This window comes from Triticum aestivum, chromosome 3B (assembly GCF_018294505.1).
Source record: "Triticum aestivum cultivar Chinese Spring chromosome 3B, IWGSC CS RefSeq v2.1, whole genome shotgun sequence".
In the NCBI taxonomy this organism is placed as follows: domain Eukaryota; kingdom Viridiplantae; phylum Streptophyta; class Magnoliopsida; order Poales; family Poaceae; genus Triticum; species Triticum aestivum.
In genome coordinates, this window is record NC_057801.1 from 90,348,910 (window position 1) to 90,371,873 (window position 22,964).

Sequence of the window (22,964 nt, forward strand, 5' to 3'; positions counted from 1 at the left end):
TTCGAGAACTATGTAGACATGACCGAGACACGTTTCCGGTCAATAACCAATAGCGGGACCTGGATGCCCATATTAGCCCCCACATATTCTACGAAGATCTTTATCGGTCAAACCGCATAACAACATACGTTGTTCCCTTTGTCATCGGTAATGTTACTTACCCGAGATTCGACGTCGTTATCCAATACTTAGTTCAATCTCGTTACTGGCAAGTCTCTTTACTCGTTACGTAATGCATCATTCCGTAACTAACTTATTAGCTACATTGCTTGCAAGGCTTATAGTGATGTGCATTACCGAGAGGGCCCAGAGATACCTCTCCGACAATCGGAGTGACAAAACGTAATCTCGAAATACGCCAACCCAACATGTACCTTTGGAGACACCTGTAGTACTCCTTTATAATCACCCAGTTACGTTGTGACATTTGGTAGCACCCAAAGTGTTCCTCCGGTAAACGGGAGTTGCATATTCTCATAGTTACAGGAACATGTATAAGTCATGAAGAAAGCAATAGCAACATACTAAACGATCAAGTGCTAGGCTAACGGAATGGGTCATGTCAATCACATCATTCTCCTAATGATGTGATCCCGTTAATCAAATGACAACACATGTCTATGGTTAGGAAACATAACCATCTTTGATTAATGAGCTAGTCAAGTAGAGGCATACTAGTGACGTTATGTTTGTCTATGTATTCACACATGTATCATGTTTCCGGTTAATACAATTCTAGCATGAATAATAAAAATTTATCACGATATGAGGAAATAAATAATAACTTTATTATTGCCTCTAGGGCATATTTCCTTCAGATTTCCCCCTCCCAGAGGGAAGTTTCCCCGGCAGAATAGCTCCGCCGGAGCCCTAGATTGGTTCCGTCAAGGTTCCGCCTCGTGGCGGCGGAGTTTCGTCTCGTGATCTTGCTTATGATTTTTTCCAGGGTAAAGGCCTTCATATAGCAGAAGATGGGCACCGGAGGGCCACCAGGGGGCCCAGGAGACAAGGGGCGCGCACAGTAGGGGTGGGCGCGCCCCCACCCTCCTGGCCAGGGTGTGGGCCCCATCTGGTGTTTTCTTCGCTCAATAATTCTTATTAATTCCAAAAATGACTTCCGTGGAGTTTCAGGATTTTTGGAGCTGTGCAGAATTGGTTTCCAATATTTGCTCCTTTTCCAGCCAGAATTCCAGCTGCCGGCATTCCCCCTCTTCATAGTAAACCTTGTAAAATAAGAGAGAGTAGCCATAAGTATTGAAACATAATGTGTAATAACAACCCATAATGCAATAAATATTGATATAAAAGCATGATGCAAAATGGACGTATCAATGTACTATATTGGTGCTATAGTATCAGATTGTGGCGCTTCTTTTTTCTAGGTGATAGAAGGGTGCACGGAGTTGATATGTTTTTATAGGTCGGTTGCTGCTAATTGATTTATAAAATCATTGACCCAATCAACATCATAAACCAAATCCAAAACTGAATACCTCAAACGAATGAAAGAGCTTCAAAATTAGGGAATATAGTGAATTAAAATAATTAAATGGGAGAGCTTCTTGAAAAATTGTTGACCCGATCAAAATTGGGTGACCCAATTCTTAATTAAAGACCTTAATTAATAGTGAAACCTTAAAAAATAGGGAGCATAGTGTATAGTATAAAATAATTAAATGAGAGAGCATTAAGAAATTATTGACTCGGTCAAAATCGGTCGACCCAATTGCAATTGGAGACCTCAATTGATTGTGAGGCCTTAAAAACTAGGGAGCTTAGTGTTATAGAGGATTTAGAGCAAGGACCTGTATTGACATAACTGCATCCGAGTCGGTGTGGTCTTGTCTTGAGTGTTTGGTTGTCCCGACTATGTCTTACAGGTTTATAAGTTCAATTTATAAGGGCATCTTCAATACTGACCTTCAAAACACCTGCATACGTTTGGGTAGAGCTGTCTGGACGTAGTTTACCATCCAACACGGATTTGTATTTGTCCGCGGACATGTTCACATGTCCGATTCCCACAAACCGGAAGTAAAGTTAGGAAATGTTTGCGGTAGTCCGGACGTCCGCTTCACCAATTAAATGCCACCATACACAATTGATCAGTTATTTGACGGGAGGATTGTAGCTCACAAGCTATTTTAAAGTTGATAGAGTGAACATTTGAGGTATATAAAGTTGGACCACCGGCTTTCGTATTCATGTTTGCAAACACAACCACGGACGTTTGCGCTGTCCATTTTGAGGAGACGCCCTAACTCTATTATTTCTATTCATTCATCTAGACGCAACTTCTGAAATTTCTCCATTTTTTTGTATGTCCGGAAGAGCTATGTGTCATTTCCTTTGTAGACGCTGAACTCTCCAGCGTTGGAGACCAAAACCGCAGCAGTGATAAACGCTTGACGCGAGCTCCCACCTACTCGCCGCCACCGTCCCCGGCGACGTCGGCGCCGCCGCGGAACCCTCCCGCGCCTTTTCGGTAAGCTCCGCCCCTCCCTCCCGGCCAGGCGCGCTCGTCCGTCACCCGCCCTGGAGCCACCCTAGCCCTCTCGCGCGAGCTGTACTCGCCGGAGATTTGGGGGGCGATTTTCGATTACGAGTTCTTCCGATTTCACTTTGGATGCTGGTGCGGCCTCTGCGAGCAGCGAGAACAAAGCTAGGCTGTTGTGTTCGGCACCAGTGGTATAGCTTAGCAGTGGGAGTGAAGTGGGGGGTGGGGGGAAAGCTTAGCTAGGGTTTTCAGCAGCGGGGAACTTGAGACGAACGGCGCCTATGTGATTGGGGCCAAGAATACTAGTTCCTTCGATTCTAATACTAATCCTAGTTTCTTTCCTTTATTACCCTTGGAGTGGTTCTAATCAATGGTGACTCCTCTACTTAGCTTGGCACCTCAATTGGGGGAACGAACTTCCTTTTGGTGTTGTCCAATTTGGTGCTCCATGATTTGCCGGAATGAGTACTGACGTGCTCATGAATCACATTTCTTGGTCTATAACGTTTGTATTGTAAATTTGGGCACTCTTTGAAATGAGTGCATTCATGTTTGGCAGGGGCAATGGACAAATTTGTGCGAATTTACAGCGGCGGGGAGCTGGTGAAGGGTCCGAATGGGGTGGAATTCGGGGACCTCTCCGAGCAGGGTATATGGTTCAAGGCAGCACCCACATACAGTGAGCTAATTGATGCTGTGTACAAGAAGCTCGGGCTGGAACCTACAATGCACGACCTTCGTGCACAGGGGAGGACGAATGTTGGCGGTGGCGCTCATCGGCACTTCATCATGGTGCCTATCGACGACGATATGTCCTGGAGTAACTATGTCAAAGCAGTTTTCAATGGCACCGACTGGAATTGCCTGGAGGTTTATGTTCAGGCAGAGGAGCGTCCATCTGCAGAGTCGGTTTCCCCAGAGCCTGCATTGCTGGACAGTGAACCACCGGATGCGCAGTGCCAGAATTCCCCACCACCAGATCCAGAACAGGGCGCTCCTCTTTTTACTCCTTTGATGGTGACAGTCAATGCACCTACCGTTCATCCACGACTACGAAAAACAAGGAGCACCAGGGCCCGTGCTGGCATTGGTGGGCGGTTTGCAGGTGAAGAGGTTCAGCCTGGTCAGTACCAGTGTGGAGCTTCAGGGACAGTTGATACAACTAGCTATCTTTTAATTGGGCTGTATGACGAGGTTCATCGTGCTCGTGCTTTAGCAGCAGGCCAGGTACATCAATGACAACCTGTATCAATATCATTATATGCAAATAAATCTGGTATAGTGATAGTCCACTGATTTCTGTTTCCTTGATTTGGCACAGCATCTAAGTGAGCTCAATCCTCGTAACCGTGAGCCTCTTCGGTTTGACAAGCGGTACGAACGTTACCTTAGGCCAGCTGGGTTGATGGGGTTGGCGAACATTTGCAGGGCTGGACTGCCCTCCATTGATCGTGCACTCGTCTCTGCACTAGTTGATAGGTGGAGACCTGAGACACACACTTTTCACATGCCTTGTGGTGAGATTACAATCACACTACAGGATGTTGCGATGATTCTTGGGCTACCTATCTCTGGACATGCTGTCATTGTAAACAAAACAGAGTCCTACATTGAATTGTACCAGCGTTACCTTGGGAAGACACCTCCTTCTGATAAGTCCCGTCCTGGGTTGAGGGTTGCATGGGTCAGAGCCGAGTTTAATAAGTGCCCTGAAGACGCCGACGAGGAGACCGTAAAGCAGCATGCAAGGGCATACATCCTTAGCCTGGTTGGTGGTCTATTGTTTCCTGATGCCTCTGGTGATAGGTACACCGTATATCCCTTTCCGCTGATAGCTGATCTTGAGAACATTGGTTCATACAGTTGGGGTTCTGCTACTCTGGCATATCTCTACAGGGCAATGTGTGATGCTTGCAGGAGGCAATCAGATCAAAGTAATCTGACTGGTTGCCTTCTGCTCCTTCAGTTCTGGTCATGGGAGCGCTTCCCAATCGGCAGGCCAGATATGCTAAAGCCGAAATTCCCAAACGTCGATGAGCTAGAGGATGACAGGGATAGACCAACAGTTGGTCTCAGATGGGTTGTGGGGGCGTGCACGTATCGGTCAGCTCCAGCACGTTGCTACGAGCACTTTACAAATGAGTTCGACTTATTAACAGATGACCAGGTTGTTTGGAGCCCATATAGGGACGACCGCGTGAAGACACTACATCTTGCACCTATATGTACCCAGGATTCTCATTTGTGGCTAACTCAAGCACCTCTAGTTTTTTTCTTTATGGTGGAGGTTTACACACCGGAGAGAGTGATGCGTCAATTTGGTCTCCATCAGGAATGCCCGCCACCATTTCGGGACACCAGCGTGGAACTCCATTGGTATGTCCAAAGATATGTCTGTTGTCTGTGCATGATTGTTTTCGATTCGAGGAAGTTGGAAATTATGTACCAGTAGCCACCCATAAGGTTTTCTGATGATTTTGCAGGTGTTGCCGTGGAAAGGTCCGTAGTGATTGGGCAGATAAGCACAAGTCTTTTGTGGATATGTGGGAAGTAAAGGAGCAGCATGTTGTCATGGAAGAACGACCATACGATCATGCCAACTACATGGATTATTTGCGGTGGTACAGACGGTCGACACGTATCCGCCTCTGCACACCAAGAATAAGTAATGGCCACCAGGATGGGGCATCCGTGCGAACTGCAACAGCTGACAATGAAGATTCTTTGCGTGCTTCAAAGCTTCGGTACACCCCCAGAGCTCATCTGATCCACTCAGTGGTACGATATTCTACTTGTAAGATGTGTTTAATTTTCTCATGACGCACACATTGTTATCAAGCGCAGAGATTCAGATCATCTTCTTCTGCATACACATGAATATTTCTGACACCTCCATGTTTCATCCCAGACCGACAAACTCACTATTCTGGCGAAGGAGGCAGCTTCACAAAAGGGCTGCTCCAGAGGCGAATGTAGCGCTTTCATTGAGCGAGTCACTAGAACGTGTGTAGAACTTGTTGGGGAACTTGGCGGGTCATCACTTTGCGACATTGCTGCTGCGGTTCCAGATTCAACAACTATTGCAGCTGAACAGGGGTCCGAGGGCCAGAGGGACACAGAGGATGAGTTAAATAACTCCATGGTGCCTGATCAGGAGAATGAGTCGGGCCCTGTTCGTGAGAAGCGGACTCGATTCCAGGTTGATCATACACAAGTGAACAGCAGGGTCCATTCAAGGTCACCAAGCAAGAGGAGGAGGGGTGGACCAGCTCCAAGATGAAACCTGCTTGGTGAGTGATTCAGAATTACAGTTTTGCCGCTCTTGTTGGACAGCCGTGACATACTTCATTCTATTTTATCATGTTCTCTTTGGTCTGCCTCTGCTTTAGTTGAACCATCGCGCAAATGATTCTTGGACCATTATTTCTCTGCTTACTGCTGTTGTTTGAAAATTACAGGGCTTTGTGTGTTTCAGTCATGTAAGGTCGTGGTCTGAAGAAAAGGTGTGATGGTTAGCGACTCCAGAAGTTCATGCCTCTGGCAAGTTTAACATTGGCTGCTGTAGAAGCGATGGAGATCGCAAATCTGCAGTGAGAGGAGTATGGTTCTCGTTTTCTATTTTTTCTTGTAGGCAGTCGTAGCATGGATCCCGTGTCTATATGTCCATGGTCTACAATGAACTCCTCCGTTGGCACAGCCATATGGTGAACAACTATAGCTCATTCATCCCATTTGTGGGACTGAAACTTGAAGTGAACTCATTCTACCTGACTGGTGGTTACTCCCAGGCTTTGTTGTCCCTGATGCTCCGGGGAGCGCATGTTGCAGAGATCGACAGAGCAATCGTCTCAGATGATTTCCTCGGCACACCTTCAAAGAGTTTCCTCCACATTTTGATTCTCCAGCGAATGTTATCTGCGATCAGCTTCGCTTTGACCGGGGAAAACCAGATAGGTGGAAACCGGTTCTGGCCTCGGTCCGATGTTCCCTGTTTTTCTGGTTTCTGTATCGTATGCGGCGATGGCTGTTTTAGGGAATGAGGCTTCAGTGTTGGTCCATGGAACCATTTGTTGTGCTGAATTGTGCATGTTGATCCATGTAGTAGTATCTCCTTAGCCATGGTTACAGTTTGGGAAAGCGTCTACTCCCTCCGTCTAGGTGTGTAAGTCATCTTACGAAAACCAAATAATCCCAAAACACATAGCGCGGTGCATTAAATTCTACCTCGTTTCTTGTTTCTTGACATATCAACCAATAAGAGATGTGGGGTGTGCATGTTTTTTTTTCGAGAGTATGCCAACGGCATACCGTATTTTTATAGAAGGCAGAGAAATATGTACAAGAACCCATACGAGATGCAAACAAGTCGTAGGGCGAACCCACTCAACACCTACGCCCTAGCTGCTAAAACTAATCTCTCACAAAAGGATCTAAAGCACCAACTCCGCCAAGCTCAGCCTTCCTCCAATCCTCGATCTCATCAAGGATTTCATCTTTAAGTTGAGCCACCGATCTTTGCCTAGGAACATTGTTAAAGACTCGTGCGTTGCGTTGTTTCCATAGTGCCCAGGCAATTAAGATTATGATGGAGTCGAATCCTGGTCTCAGCTTGCCTTTGACCTGCATCCTCTGTTCAAGCCACCAATGCAAGAACGTGGCCTCTGGGCCGGGGATTTGAGTATTGAGCCTCCACTCGTTGAAACAAGTGAGCCAAACCTCTCTCGCGTAACCACATTGAGCGAGTATGTGATCAGGGTTATCCTCATCTTGAAGACACGTGTAGCATGCCGACGGTGCGTCCTGAAGGCCGTGTCGAGCCCGACGATCAGAGGTCCAGAGGCGGTGTTGGCAGGCAAGCCACATGAAGATTTTGCATTTTAACGGCGCCCAACTTCTCCAAATGCTCTCAGCGGTGGGGGTTTTAATCTGTCCCATGTGAAGCCACTTGTATGTGGCACTGGCATTGTATCTTCCGGACTCGTGGCAAGGCCAAGTGAATTGGTCGGGCTCCGCCACGTCCCTCTCCACGGAGTTGATGGCTTGGCAAAGGGAGTAAACTTGCATGTGTCCCAAGAAAGACAGCTCGCCTTGCACATCATGCGTCCATGCATTGTTAGTGAGAGCATCCTTCACCGTTCTTCTGTTCTTGTTCCTCGTGCTAACCATCTCGTGAAGTAGAGGGGCGATGTCAACGATTGCCACTCCATGAATCCAGCGGTCCTTCCAGAAGAGGACGCTAGATCCCTCCCCCACCTTGATTCTGACGAGGCTATTGAAAACTTCTCGCGCTTGCTCGTCAACAATCAAATGCAGCCCTTGTCATGGCCTAGTCGGATCCGTTCTTCTCAGCCATTCCCAACGCACACGAAGTGCCAACGCTTGCAGCTCCAGATTCTTCACACCCAAACCTCCAAAGGTTGTTGGCTTGCACACCGCGTCCCACGCGACAAGACATTGACCGCCATGGCTTTTCTCTTTGCCAGCCCAGAAGAAGGAACGCATCCACTTATTAATCTCCTCAAGAACCCACACGGGAGGGTCAAGCACAAGGAGTTGGTGCACGGGCCGCACGGCGATCACGGTTTTGACAAGGATCAGTCGCCCTGGCCTCTGAATGAGTCCTCTTTGCCAGGCCGGAATGAACTTCCTCACTTGATCAAGAAGCGGCTGCCAGTCCGCTCTAGTTAGCTGGTTGATAGCAAGTTGGAGACCGAGGTAACGACATGGGAAGTTTCCCAGTTTGCAATGCAGTATCTCCTCCACTCTCTGCTGATCATTCTCGTTGTGTCTGATTAGGGCCGCGTTGGATTTGCCGTAGTTGATTTTGAGACCAGAAGCGTTGCCAAATATGTCAAAGGTGTCCTTGACAAATGTCAGGTTTTGTGTGGTTGGCCTCAGGAAAAGTGCCAGGTCATCGGCATATAGAGAAAGGCGCTGAGTAGCAGAGACGCCTTTGAAAGAGCTAATGACACCTTGCTCGGTTGCTTTTCTGAGAATGGAGGTGAGGGAGTCCATGGCGATCACGAACAGCAGCGGTGAGACTGGATCACCTTGCCTTAGCCCCTTAGCATGTCGAAAGCGCCGAGCCGGGACTCCATTGACTAACACTCTGGTGTTTGCTGAGCAGAGCAGGATCGAAATCCAGGAAATCCACCTCTGGCCGAAGCCCTTTGCTCTAAGGTTCTCCAGCAAGAATGGCCACGACAAAGAATCGAAGGCTTTTGAGATATCCAGCTTGAGAAACAACCCCTTCTCTTTTCTAGCATTGAGCTTCCGAGCGAGCTGCCTTACGAGGAGGTAGTTGTCATGGATGTTCCTCCCCTTAATGAAAGCTGATTGATTGATGTCCACGATCTCAGACATGCGGGGACTCGCTCTGTTTGCCAGCAGCTTGGCAAAAAGCTTGGCAAAGCTATGGGGCAGGCTAATCGGCCTGTAGTCGCCAACCTCCAGAGCATCGGGGGTTTTGGGGATCAGAACAATATGCGCACGGTTTAGCTTCTCAAAACCTCTGCCATCTCCCACATAAAGCTTCATCAGAGCCACCATAATGTCTCCCTTGATGATCGGCCAAGCGGTGTGGTAGAATGCCCCAATGAAACCGTCAGGGCCAGGTGCTCTCTCTGCGGGGATCTCTTTGATCACCTTCCAGACTTCCTCTTCCGTAAACATGAGATCAAGTTCACCGAGATTGCATCGAGGAATCTGGAGGTACTCCAAATCAAGCGCATTAACCCGAGCATCAGCTTTTCCTAGTAGGTTTTCAAAGGCCTCGGAGAAGACATCCTCTTTGTCCGCTTGATCAGTAACGATTTCATCACCTTTTTTGATGCAAGATATAAAATTCTTCGCTCGTCTCCCATTAGCAACGGCCTGGAACAGTTTGGTGTTGGCGTCACCGTCTCTCAGCCAACGGATCCTTGATCTTTGCCTGTCTATGGTTCGCTCGAGAGATGCTAGACCAAGCAGGGAGAGCTTCAAAGTTCTGCGCAGCCACGTTTCCAGATCAGACAGATCTCTCATCTCCTGGGCTCTATCAAGTTTCGCAATCAGCCAATTTGCAGTTTTCATGCGCATTTTGATATTGCCGGTCTTTTTCTGCCCCCAAGCTTGCAGATAGGAGGCCGTGTTCCTGAACAGCGCATCCAGCCTTTTGAACGGATCGAAGATCTCATTGTTGCAAACCCAAGCCTCTCTGACGGCATCTTCAAATCCATCTAGCTTTGTCCAATAGAGCTCAAAGCGAAAGCGCTTTTTAGCTCCAAGCATGTTGCTCGTAGAGAGATGAAGTGGTGCATGGTCCGACGCGCTGGTGGATAGAGCTTGCAAGAGATAGTCCGGGTGAGCCAACTCCCACTCCACCGAAACCATCAATCTGTCAATTTTGGTTAAAGTCGGAGTGTTTCTCTCGTTCGACCAAGTGAACCTGCGCCCATGCATGTATAGCTCCTTGAGCTCATGGTCATCGACAAAGTTTTGAAATTTTGTCATCATTGCTCTGTTTAGGTTCTGATTGCTCTTCTCTAAACCACGAAGGATCATATTAAAGTCGCCGAGGCACATCCACGGGCCGGGGCAAAGCAGTCTACGGGCGCAAAGATCGTTGAGGAATTGAGTTTTAAGCTCATCTCCCTGGGGGCATACACTACTGAGATCCACCACTCGTTACCATCCAGTTGTCTCACTTTGCCTGTTAGGAAATTAGTGTCGACCTATATGTTATCCACCGTCAGGCACGAGGAGTCCCAGGCAAGTAAGATACCTCCACACGTATCCACCGCAGGCAAGTAGGAAAAACCATCAAGAGATGGCCCAATGCATTGCAAAACTAAAAATTGATCCACAGTGTCCAATTTGGTCTCCTGTAAACACACCATGTTGACTCTCAACGAGGCAATGAACTCTCTAACTACTTTCCTCTTAGCTGGATTATTTAATCCTCTCACATTCCAGCATAAAATTTGTGGGTTGTAATCCATGGATGATCGACAACTCCAACACCGGGGGGGGGGGGGGGTAGAACTCAGCACACTTCAATCGAAGCCTCGGAGCCTCCAGCAAGATCAACGTTGTTGGGGACGCACTTGCCAAACAGGGCGGCAATGACCCTGACGTGCTGCTCACGTAGTGGTGAATCAAACAACTCTTGGATCTCCTTTACGGCCTCGTCATCGACCACCATGTCTTCCGGGACCAAGCCGAGCGCGCAGAAGCACATTCTCCACCTTGCCAGACTTGTGGGCGCCCGTTCCCCCAGATTTCTTGGACGACCACGTAGTGCGCTTGGGAGTGAACGGCTCGGCCTCCGGACGAAGGGAGGAAACTTCGCGCAACAAGGGGGGGGGCAAGCTTCTTGACGATGGAGGAGCAGAAACTCTTGAGACGTGCATAGGCGATGGCTTCCTATGGGGTCATGCCATCCGACAAGCCCGTCTCCGGCAAGGCCTGGGGTTGAATCATTATCGCTGAGGTTGGCGCGATCGGAAGGCCAGGAACAGTGTGCATCTCAGACTCCAAGCGCAGCGAAGGGGCAGACGTGCATGGGGAGACCGCTTCCTCCAATGGGTTGCATGCATGGTTCCCATCAGAGTGTCCCATCAATGCTGCAGCAACCGACAGTGGGTCCCGCATAATCTCCTTGGGCTGCGAACTGTCGGCCCCAATGATTGGTTGTATTGCTTCCTCTTGTCCAGTCTTGTCGTGATCCGTTGCCTCGGGGTGGGTGAAAGGATCCCGCGTGGGAGCCCTGCTGTCGGCCCCAACAAATCGCATCTCCTCGGCTGTTGCGCTCGGCGTCCCCACCTCTAGAGTCCTTGCTGCCGGAGACAACGTAGGCTGGTCGCGCACCACCAGCGACCCTGACTCAACGTCTCTCGATGGCAGCAGATCGTCCACGCGATTGGCCAGGAGCGGATCCGAGACCGCAGTGGCGGGCCCCTCCGCGACCGCCCTGTGCGGCCCACCAATGCTTGAGCCGCCAACGGGAACATGCGCATTCTCCTGCCGCGGCGTAACAGCATGCAGTCTGTCTGGTCCCGCCACAGTCACAGTCCTTATCTCTTCATTTGAACGAACACCCGAAGCGTCTGTGGGTCCCTCTTGCGTGGTCAATCGGTCAAAAGCTGAAACTCTGATGGAAAGCCTATCTTTGGATGGAATGGCGGGTCCCGCAGCTGACACAAAGTCCCTGGCAACCATTGGCGGTATGTGCCAGTCAGCACCAGCAGGCGGACGCTCCGGCGAGACTGCTCCGCCGCGCGAACTCCGCTGAGCTCCAACACCGGCGAGACCTCTATCATCCCGGCAACCAAAACGCCAGGGCATGCGATGCGGAGAAGGTGCGGCAACCGAACCGCCGCTGCCACTGAACCTGCCATCAGATGGGAGCCTGCTCTGGCCGCTGTCCGATGAGACCCCCAGACCCAGCGGCTCGTCGCGATAGGAGAAGTCAGTGAAGGAGTCCAGGTGGATTAAGATCTTATACTGAAGCAACGCTGGCTCCGACAGAGGAGCGATCAGTCCCGGCTCAGGGATGGCCAGCCATCGGAGAGAGGGGATGGCCTCGGGGTCCGCCGTCCAGGCGGTAAGCTTGAAAGCAGAAAGGTCGCGGCGCGCAAAGGTCTCCGGCGCCACCGAATCCACCAGGCAAGAGGAGCCCAGCAGGTCCTCTGCAATCTCCCTCTCCCAAGCGTGCAGTGGGATCCCTTCCAGAACAAGAGAGACCTTGAAGTTGAGGACGGAGTGAACAGCTTGAGCTTGGCGATTCCATTGGCGGAAGTATAGCCGCACACCCTGGAACTCGATGAACGGCTTGGCCGCCACTTGTTTGCGATGATCCTGTCTCGCGAAGACGACCAGAAAGTCCTCCGGCCTGAAGCAGTGGACGGAGAGCCACTCCGGCTCGATACCGACCACTGCGCCAAGCGCCTGAATCACGAACTCGGGGGGGATGTCGTGCCTCGCTCCTCCCGTGTAGGCCACCATGGCGAACTGGAGCCGCCGCTCCAGGTCACCCATGCCTAGCGAGCGGCGCACGACGCAGAGCTCGCCGGGGTTGAACCGCTCAAACGGTGGGGGCTCGAGGCGGGGAGCATGGAGGCGCGGCCAGGCCGCGGCCGGGACGAGCGGGGGCGGCGGAGGAGGCGGGGGGTGCTTGACCGCGGCACCGGGCGGGCGGAGCGGCTGGTCCTTGCGTGCCACCTTTGCCGCCGTCGAGCGCCTGAGCTCTTCCTCCGGCGAGGGGCTCCGGGGTCTCTTGCAGTCCTTGGACTCATGGCCGGGGAGTTTGGAGCGGAAGCAAACGACTTTGTTGGTGCAGTCAGATTTGAAATGCCCTTCCTCGAAGCATTTGAAGCATAGTCCCATCATCTCCGACGAGATCTCGCGGCGCGCTCTGGCGGGGGGAGTGGCACGCGAAGGGCCCGAGCCATCGGCGAGGCGACGCAGCCAAAGCTCCTTTTTTGACGGGCGGGGCCGCACCCACTCCGGCGCGCCCGCCGCCGTCGTCGTCAACGCACCAGCACCAGCATCAGCCTCAAGCCCCGCCGGGCCCTGCGCCTCCGAGGACTCGGATTCGGAAGAGAGACCGAGCCCGGACACCACGGGACGCTCACCGGCGCGGCGGAAGGAGGAAGTGACGGAGCGCGGAGTACAGGACATGGCGGTGCTCCGCGGGAGAGGGGGGACAGGGGGAAGGGGCGCGGGCGCCGGACCTACCGCAGCAGGGGGGTGGCCGCCGCTTCCGGAGTGGAAGGCGGCGGGAGGGTGGACGCCGTCGCCGGAGTGGCGAGCGGCGGGGAGGAGGCGCTGCGGAGTCCAAAACTCGCGTCGGGGCATTTGTTTCGGGTGTGCATGCTTTTAATGACTTGAGACTACCAAACACGACATGCAGTGGTTAGTTCATTGCATGCAATGCTATTAATTAGCAAATGAATATTAAGTTCTCTCGTTTTCTCCTCCTCCTTCGTCACGGTGCACAACCTAAAATGACTTACTCACCTAGACGGAGGAAGTACTGATCTACATGTAGTATCTTTCCCCCAAACTGTCTGTTCCTAAAAGTATCTTAGACCGAAACTGTATCATGTTAAATGATGTGTAATGTGTTGCTCTTCTTGAATTCACATGTGCATGGGAAAACATGATAGAATTGAGTCAAGTACTCCCATCCCATTTCTGGACTGAAATCTGAAGTGAATTGGTTCTACCTGAATTGAATCAAGTTCTCATCATGAACTAAACTGAATTGAAGGGAAATCATGCAGAAATTATGGTGTGTGCTTAAAATTATCTATGAAAAACTGAAGAAATGAAATGCTATCGACCTGTCATGTGGCTGTACTGTTGGGTGCAGATGACTTGAGTTGTACTAAAACCTTTCTCTTGAGCTGGGGGGACGACGAGCTCGGGCGTCCCTCGTCTCGCCGCCGCCGCCACGCGATGCCCCCGCCCGGCAGCCGCGTCGCCACCTACCTCCGCCGCGCGCGGCTCATCGACTCGCTGCGCCTGCGCCTCCGCTCCCCTTCCTCCCCGCCGCCGCCCCCACCCGACGACCCCGTGGTCGCGCTCCACGGCATCCGCGCCGCGCCCACCCCAGCGGCGGCGCTCTCCTTCTTCCGCGCCCTCCCCTCGCCGGCCCCGCTCCCGCTCTTCCACGCGCTCGCCTCCCGCCTCGCCAACCCCGCGTCGCTCCCCGACCTCCGCTCCCTCCTCGCCTCCTTCCCCCTGCCCCCTCCCCCGCTCGTGCGCCTCCGCCTCCTCGCCGCCGCGGGGGACCACCCTGCCGCCCTCGCCGCCTTCGCCTCCATCCCGACCGCCCCGCACCGCCCCGCCGAGGCGCACACCCTCGTCATCGACCTCCACGCCGGCGCTGGGAACCACGCCGCCGCCGTGGACGCGTTCGGCGCCATGGTCCGCGAGGGCGCGCTCCCCAACGCGCGCACCTACACCGTCGTCGTCGCCCACCTTGCCTCCGCGGGGTTCGTCGACCAGGCGCTCGAGGTGTTCCGGCTCCTGCCGTCGCTGCGCACGCGGCGGACCACCCGGCAGTACAACGTGCTCGCCGAGGCGCTCGCGGACGCCGGGAGGTTCGACCAGCTCCGGTGGCTGGTCCGCGAGATGGCGGCCGTCGACGGCGTCATGCCCGGGCCGCAGACGCGGGCTGCCATCGCCGCCATGAGGGAAGCCGGCCACACGGAGGGCACCGAGGACTTTGTCGAGGAGCTTTCGCCGGACGCAAGGATCCCGTACGCCGTGGACGACGCGGACGGCGAGGGAGGCAGCGAGGAGGAAGAGGACGGTGAAAAGGACACGCCCAGAGCTAAGGAGACGCCGCTCAAGCCATGGCTGGACCCGCGGGAGCTCGCGAGGGCGCTGGAAGGCTGGGACCCCAAGGAGGTGGCGGAGCTGGAGGCCGCCGGGATCGTCTGGACGCCGCGGCTCGTGTGCAAGCTCCTGCGCGCGTTCAGGAAGCCGGGGACGGCGTGGGAGTTCTTCTGCTGGGTGGCGTGCCGCCCCGGCGGCTTCGCGCACGACCGCGACACCGTGGCGAGGATGGCCGCCATCCTGGCCCGCGCCGGCCGCGACGACCTGGTGGAGCGCCTGCTGGCCAAGGTGCGAGACGACGGCATCCTCCTCCCGTTCGCCACCGTGCGTCTAATCGTCGACTTCTACGGGCTCTCCAAGAATGCCGACGCGGCGGTGAGGGTGTTCCGGGAAGCCGACTCCATCTGCGGCCCCGTGTCGCGGCCCAACCTCGCGCTGCTCTGCTCGTCGCTGCTGAGGACGATGGCCAAGTGCCGGCGAGGGCGCGACGCCACGGAGCTCCTGGAGGAGATGATGGTGACGCGCGGCGTGCTCCCGGACCTGCAGACCTTCTCGGGGCTGATGGAGCACCTGGCCGGCGCCGGCGACCTCAAGGGCGTGCACAGGCTGTTCGGGATGGTGCGGCAGTGCGAGCTGCGGCCCGACGGGCACATGTACGCCGTGCTGATCAGGGCCTACTGCAAGCGGGAGCGCGCGGCGCTCGCGCTGAAGCTGTTCGACGAAATGCGCGGCGCCGGGGTCGCGCCGGACGCGCCCACCAAGGCGCTGCTTGTGAAGAGCCTGTGGCGGGAAGGGAAACTCCGGGAGGCGGCGCTGGTCGAGGAGAGGTGCGAGGAGATGATCACGGCGGGAGGCGGCCTTCCCGGGGCGGCGCCGGGGCATGTGTGGACGGCGAGCGCCGCGGACTTGAACAAGGTGTATGGCATCTATTCCGGGTGCTTTAGGCGGCATGATGCAGAGCAATTGGCGGCTGATGGAGGCACTGATTGATGCTGCTCCACTTCAGAGTTGAGATACAAGAGCACAGCATTTTCAGTGGCATTGCAGCTAGTAAAGAAGAAGCATGGCAACATCGAGGAGGAAGAATGGAATTGCAGCTAAATAAGGTCACCTTCAGTGGGAGCACCACGCCGCCCCTGCTCCATTCTCCCAATGTCGTCCGGCATTCTCGCTCCCGCTCCTTCTCGATTGACGACGAGTTCGGCACCCTCACAATGTTCAACGAGAAGGAGAATACTAGCGATTTTAGTTGTTTCCATTCAGCCACACTTTGTGTCGCACACTTTCACATCAAAAAGTAACTTCTAGCAGTCTATCGGAATTGAAAGAATCTCAAGAAAAACAAACACACAAGATGTATTGTGATTGGACGTTCATGCAAAAGAAAGGAGTACTCCCTCTGTTCATTTTTGTAAGGCCGTTTAGACATTTAAGACAACACCTAAAACAGTTTAATTTCAGCTGTCTAAAATGTCTTATAGAAATGAACAGAGGGAGTAACATAAATGTATGAAATAACTAAGGATGTGCTAATTGACTAAAGACAAGGTGTGGAGAAAAGATAATATGTCGCCACTTTGAGTCCAGTTATAAGAACCTGTTCGGAAGATCCGGACCTCCCGTAGTATCCATTATGAGGTCCTTCAGAGTGAGCGGGTCAGGGCAGCGCCCCGCTTCCTATTCAGCTCGGCCTCCGTCATCGTAGCATCTGGATCATTCAGAGTTGTCGGTCCCATCAACAAAAGTCTCACCGGGAGCCCCTCGTCCTGGTCCTCATCCATCGCAACCACGACCCCCTCCTGCCTCCAGGACCTCTTCCACCACCCGGACCGCGGCCAAAACCATGTTGCATCAAGGCCCTTAGTGCGTGTTTGTTAGAGTGCATGGAGGATGCATGAGCTCAAAAATTCCCTCCTTGACTCACTTTTGAGTGTTTGGTACTCTGCACGGGGCCTCCTCACCATACACGAGCTTATCCCAAATACCCTCTTAGCATGCACGAAGAGAGAACACCCCAACAACCGTTCGCTGGTCAGCAGGTATGACCGAAGCTAGTGACAACGTGTTTCAAAAAATGTCTAGAATTTCTAAAAAATAATTTAATTTTCAGAAAATGTCCAGAATACAAAAATGGTTCAGATTTTCAAAATTGGTTCAAATTTTCAAAAAGAAATCCAGATTGTCAATTTTTTATTAAATTTTAAAAAAATGATCAGATTTTCAAAATCTGTTAAGATTTTCAAAAAATGTTCAGAATTTCAAATTTTGTTTCAAAAAATTAGATTTATTTTTTAAAATTATTTTTTCAAGAAATGTTCGGATTATTTTAAAATTTTGTTTTTTCAAAAAATATTTAGATTTTCAAAAATTGTTTATATTTTTACAAAGAACGAAGTTCCAAATTTTATTTAATTTTTTTAAAAAACTTCTGAATTTCAAAAAGGGTTTAAATTTTCAAAAAAAATGTTATATTTCCATGTTTCAAAAAATTGTTAACATTTTTAAAATGTTTTGTTCACTTCTTTGAAAATACCAGTTGCTACAGTACCGACCGACATGTCTAAACAGATGCAAGCTACCAAATAGAGTCTCAGCTTAGCATGTCTCAGTACATCCACCTCTACCAAACAACATCAAATGCATGTACTCAACATGTCTACACTCAGCATGTATTAAAGGAGAACAACCATGCTTGGTTGGGAATGCTACCAAACACACCCTTAAAGACTGGAGCAGCATGGGGATGAACTCGATCTCCACATTCCTTGTAGATATGACCCAAGTGTCCGCACACAGCACACCAATCTGGCAGTCTCTCATACTTCACCCTAAAAATTTGCCTCTCCTTCTACTTGACTAGAGAGACAACATTCTTCAAAGGCCCATGCACTTTAATCCTGATCCCCGCCATGATAAAATTGCCCTCAAAGTCCTGAGATTTTTGTTTAGAATAAATGTATCCGCCCACAATCCCCGTTAGTGATTTGAGCATTGGATACTAACCATTAGGTAAATCATGGATTTGAATCCATATCTCAATTGAGTCTATGGGGGATTAATGACAGCTTCATGAAACCATCATAGGGTGCAAGAACGGCAAACATTGCCACAGAATGTTCACGGTCCTTCCTCCATAACCCGTTCCTAGTCTTATAGGCATGATAATTGTAACGTGTACATATTGGCATTGAGAGGCCGAATTTTTACCTCCTTCGTAAGATCCCATGCAACTCTCATGTTTCTCAAGAACTAGTTGTAAGGTTTCTCTATGTGCACCCGTGCTATCGCCATCCAGCGGGTTGCCTCTGGTGGCAGTTGCTCATCCTCCACCACCACATCCACGAGATCTTCTTCCCCGAGTCCAAGTTCCCGCATCATCGCCTCAACGTCGCTTGTAGTCGAGCCAGACCCTGAAGCCTCCTCACTCATCTTTGCCGCACTTTCCTGATGAAACGTAGTCGCCGGGAGGTAGTCCCAAATCTCTCAGCCATTCGTCAGGGGAGGGGGTGTGGGCGAGGAGAAGCAATGCCTGCGAGAGTCGCCGCCATGAGGAAACAAAGCACTAACATGAGGATGACTGTCCGAAACCAAATGGCATCCTTTTGAGCATCTACTACACTCTCTTATAAGGCAAAACTACAGATAATCATAGGCCCATACATATAGGATATCCACTGCGACACGGTAAACTTATGGTTGTGCCTCTTCTTTCTTCTTGGCGTCCTTGGCTCCATGCAACGCGACTCGCTGACACGTGCACCCAACATTTCTTCCTATGGAGGGTCTCAAAACATTCATTGCCCGCTGAAGATGTTATAGCCCATAGACACATCACGAAAAATAGTTTATGTGGTTTGTGTGGAGCACCGGAGTCATGGAGGCACTCATTGGTTAGTTGCACCGCTTCAAGATGCACTTGGGCCCTTGCGGATGAGGAGCTTGTTGAGTAGGTCACGGTGATGACGGAGCCCAATGCTAAGCAGTGGATTTTTTTTCTCTATGGGATTCATTATCGCATGATCATTTTGTGCGTGTACCGGTTACTCTTTGGGTGATATGGACCTCTAGACGCAAGGCAATTCATGAAGGCATTTTTCAAACCCATCAAATGGTCCACTCAATTGCCAATCGCTTTATTGCCAACCTGGATGTATTAAAAGAGATGAGAAGCCCAACACTCGGTCTTGAGTGCAGCCGGTTGCTCCGAGTCGCCCTAGGCTCCCCCTGTGGGTAACACCAAAATTCATGTGGACCCATGTGCTAGGGAAAGAAGAGGCGTTTCAGCTGCGGCAGTGTGTAGAGATAGAGCATGCAACTACTAGGAGGTTGTGCTTTGGTTATTGATGGTGTTGATGATCCAGCAATCTTGGAGGCTATTGCATGTCGGGAGGCGTCCGCCCTAGCCGTGGATTTTCATTTACAAAGTTTTTTCATTGCTTCAAATCAAGTAGTTGCAGATAGCTATGGAGTTATAGTTAGCGAGATCAAACTAAAAGCATCTCAGTTTTTTTGTAATTTTATTTTGGAAGGTCGTGCTGTCAATACTTAAGCACATAGTCTAGCCAAGTTTTCGTTGGATCTAGGTCCGGAGCGCCACGTCTGGTTGGGCCAACCCCATGACACACATTTTGTATCCCACTCTCTGTGGTTTTCGCAGAGCTGACCCATAGACCGGGCAAAAGGGGCGACCGCCTTGGGCCCCAAGAGGGGAGGGCTCAACTACAAATTATACTAGTAAACACTATACATATATACATTATATATGAAAGATTATTAAATGCATAAAATAGAGCCTTAATTTGAAGGAGCACAAATACACACCACATACTAATAGTTTATACGACGTGCATGCAAACCAATCCGACTGGCGAAGTTGAGTTTAAGTATGTTAGTCTTCCTTTATGATGGATGTCTTAGTATCATAACGAAATTTGTCGTAACAAGATTTTAATGTTTAAACCAATGTACACATTTTAATTTGAGAAACGGGTTGGATATCTCATTTGCACCAAATCAAACCAGGTGCAAAAGTACAATCGACAACATTTTTGGTTTTCGATAATTCTATTACTGCTCCCAACTTCCAAGTCACATTTGCTCTACCCTAGAAGTTTCTATGAATATGATTGCCTTATATATATATATATATATATTCGAAACCACTATTGAAATATTTGATATATAGTATGATTTAGAAATATCTACCATGTTATCGAATATTATTAAAGGATATATGAACACACACATAGATATGCAAATATATGTGTATACACTATATGATTTATGCAATACTAGAAAATTTTATTTGATTTTTTTAACAAGAAATAGATTTTTTTAGTAAATCGTATAATTTAAATTTTGTAGAATCAAGTTTTTCAATTATATATTACAATTGTGTAACAATGAATAATATAATTAGTATTTGGAAACATTCTTATGTGATTGAACAATAAAAAATTATATTAATTAAAATAATAATATGGTACACTTAGTTTAAAATAAGTATTAAAGTTCAGTATGAAAAACAATTATTTTTAATCGCCCCATGCCCCTAAATGGTTTGGACTGGCTGTTGGTTTTTAACGAATAAATTTGGCTTTACCCATAAAAAAACTCAGGCTTGCGGGAAACAAGAACAAGAATGCAGCAGCACCGACGCCCCTTCTTCCTTCGCCGCCTACACCAACTACCAACTAACGGATTGCCTCACCACCACCTATAAAGCTCGGCATGCGCTGCCTTCTCCTCCTGTAGCAAACGTAATAGCAACCAAACCGCTTGCTGCCATGGAAGCCCACCGCCACCATCTCCGCCATGCACATCCAGGCCACCACGCCGCCACGCCCACTCCTCCCCATAATCCTCCTCGCCGCCATGCTTCTCCCTCGGAGCTTGTCACGGCGCCTCGCGCCCACCCACCCCCGCTCGGCGCCGTGTGAGCGGGAGCTCCTCCTCGCCGCACACACGCATCTTCGCCACCACCTTGCGCGACGGCGCGTCAGTACTTCCTCTGCGTCGGGCACTCCCCACACAGAGCTCTGGGCTGGAGGGCAGCGACCAGATAGACGCCGCCACCACGCACCACTTCCCCTCGACTCTCGCCAGTTCCGGGTCCCAATCTTTCACGAGACGAGCCTGCTCGTGACAGCGTGGGCTCTAGTGATCGCGGCCGATGGCTCCCTTGTGGAGCACATCACGGTCGCCGCACTTTAGGCCATCGGAGCTCTACCGTTGCAGCCCGTCGAGGATCACTACACGCTGTTGATGTGGTCGATGGCCTCGTACTACTGGGACGCGCACGAGGAGGTTCGGCCAAGGAGCTGCGTGGCAAGGCCCTACGGGTGGAGCTTACCGACATTTAAGGGCAGATGATCGAGTTCCTTCCTCCCGTCGAGGCCCTATGCGCGGAGCTCACCGACATCTACATGCAAATGATAGACTGTCGTGTCGAGATATAGTCTCTGTTCGGTCGAATGGAGCTGGCGCGCAGAGGCGCGAGCCAATGGGTACATGAGGGTCGTGATGACAAGGCATAATTAAGAAGACATGGCGAAACCAGAAGAGGTTGCTTGGCGAGTACGAGGATACGGAGGAGTGTGCGCGTCAGTGCGGCTCAAGCTTACTCTTGCCGGGGCAGCGCAACTCATCCCTCCGCGCGAGCTCCGGTCTCACCCCCGTTAGTTCATGATCAAGTAAACGTCAATCTGTTCTTGTAAACATGGGTTTCTTTGCATCTGTCACCTTCTTGATTGCAGTCTTGGTTGCTTCTAAACACTAAATTGTCAATTTTCTTTGTTGTTTGTGTGCCAATTTACCCGGTTATGATGGTCTCAGGATACTACTCAATGCTAATCTGTTTCTTAGATGTTCTGAGCATCAAAAACAAAACTTGCTAGTGCATGTAGTTTGATTGAATGTTGTTTACCCAGTTATTTAGATGTTCCGAGCTTCAGAAACAGAACTTGTGCATGCAGTTTGATTGGATGTTGTTTACCCAATTAAGATGATCTCAGCATACTTGCTAACGCATGTTTCTTAGATGTACTGAGGTTATGAAACAGAGCTTGTGTGCATGTTGTTTCACGGATGTTGTTTCCTTTGCTTCTTGTTTGTCAATTGCTTACTAAGGCTAGTCATAGTGGGGAGTAACTTAGACTAGTCTCTACTCCTAATGGAGCAGTTGGTAGTCTCGCTTCCAGGGTTTTTTTCGTCCCACCACTTTCGTCCGGTTTTTTCGTAGGTTAACCGTCGTAGATTTTTTTCGATGTTGGTTTCTTATTCACCGGTTTATTTACCCCTCAGCTTTTTCCTTGCAAATCAGCACTTTCCAAACATGCACGCAATCACGGATCTAAATTTACTAACTTATCCAAATCAACCGATACCTTCTATTATTGAAAATTTCTTTAGGAAACAAATAATAGATTTTAAGGAAACAAATAAAAGATTTTAAAGACGCATCATACTTTACTAACAATCACTAAAAATCAAATCTAAATTAATTAACCTTACCTTAAATCACTCAATCACTTTAATTAGAAAACATTTTCTTTCCTAACTGCACCCCGCTTAGTGTGCACATAACAATCCGAAGTAATTAGAGTCACATGATTGAATCCATTTATTTAGAGCGACATGATTGAATTCATTTATTAACAATAGTCCTCACCAAAAGTGCGTTTAGCAATTTTAGAGGGCGGACCAAAACTCTGCCATCCGCTCGCCCGCGTTTGTTTAGGTACAGGAAAAAAATGGCATAATATATGGAAACAACACGACCGGGGCGGCGGCGCAATCTTCGGGGATAGGGGATCAGAGGAAAAGGATTGGCCTGGCAGCATGATCAGGGTGCTTCCCCGCGGCCGCGGCCATCCTCGCGATGCCACCTACCCGAAATCAATGCTGCTCCCTGCCGTCAGCCAAGGAGACGCCGCCTGCCCTCCTACCCACGGTCCGCTGCCACGTGCGGCTACGGCGGGAGGAGTAGCGACGGGGCCGAGGTCCTTCATGCGTTCCGGGATGGAGGCCATGATTTCGTCAAGGTCGTTGCTACCTCCTACACTTAGGGTGTGTCGCCGAGATCGAGGCGAGCATGAGGAGCTGTGGCCATCGCCATGGTCACCTCATCGCAGGGGATGGAGCA

General features: G+C 50.4%; 2 protein-coding genes across 2 annotated transcripts; both read left to right on the top strand.

Moving 5' to 3' along the window:
* Nucleotides 1-2,271: 2,271 nt before the first annotated feature.
* Nucleotides 2,272-6,366, top strand: LOC123068811 (serine/threonine-protein phosphatase 7 long form homolog). Its single transcript, XM_044491481.1, has 6 exons — nucleotides 2,272-2,485; nucleotides 3,057-3,724; nucleotides 3,819-4,873; nucleotides 4,981-5,275; nucleotides 5,406-5,787; nucleotides 5,956-6,366. The coding sequence occupies exons 2-5, from the start codon at nucleotides 3,062-3,064 to the stop codon at nucleotides 5,775-5,777; spliced, it is 2,385 nt and encodes a 794-aa protein (XP_044347416.1). The 5' UTR covers nucleotides 2,272-2,485; nucleotides 3,057-3,061; the 3' UTR covers nucleotides 5,778-5,787; nucleotides 5,956-6,366.
* Nucleotides 6,367-13,852: 7,486 nt separating this feature from the next.
* Nucleotides 13,853-16,221, top strand: LOC123068812 (pentatricopeptide repeat-containing protein At5g66631). Its single transcript, XM_044491482.1, has one exon. It carries the CDS (start codon nucleotides 13,937-13,939, stop codon nucleotides 15,809-15,811), a length of 1,875 nt encoding a protein of 624 aa, XP_044347417.1. The 5' UTR covers nucleotides 13,853-13,936; the 3' UTR covers nucleotides 15,812-16,221.
* The last annotated feature ends 6,743 nt before the right edge of the window (nucleotides 16,222-22,964 follow it).

Excerpts from the sequence above, each read along its gene's own strand:
- LOC123068811 (XM_044491481.1), top strand. The coding sequence starts at position 3,062 with ATGGACAAATTTGTGCGAATTTACAGCGGCGGGGAGCTGGTGAAGGGT. Across the intron at positions 3,725-3,818 it reads GTGCTTTAGCAGCAGGCCAG|CATCTAAGTGAGCTCAATCC; the intron begins GTACATCAATGA and ends GATTTGGCACAG. Across the intron at positions 5,276-5,405 it reads CTCATCTGATCCACTCAGTG|ACCGACAAACTCACTATTCT; the intron begins GTACGATATTCT and ends GTTTCATCCCAG.
- LOC123068812 (XM_044491482.1), top strand. The coding sequence starts at position 13,937 with ATGCCCCCGCCCGGCAGCCGCGTCGCCACCTACCTCCGCCGCGCGCGG.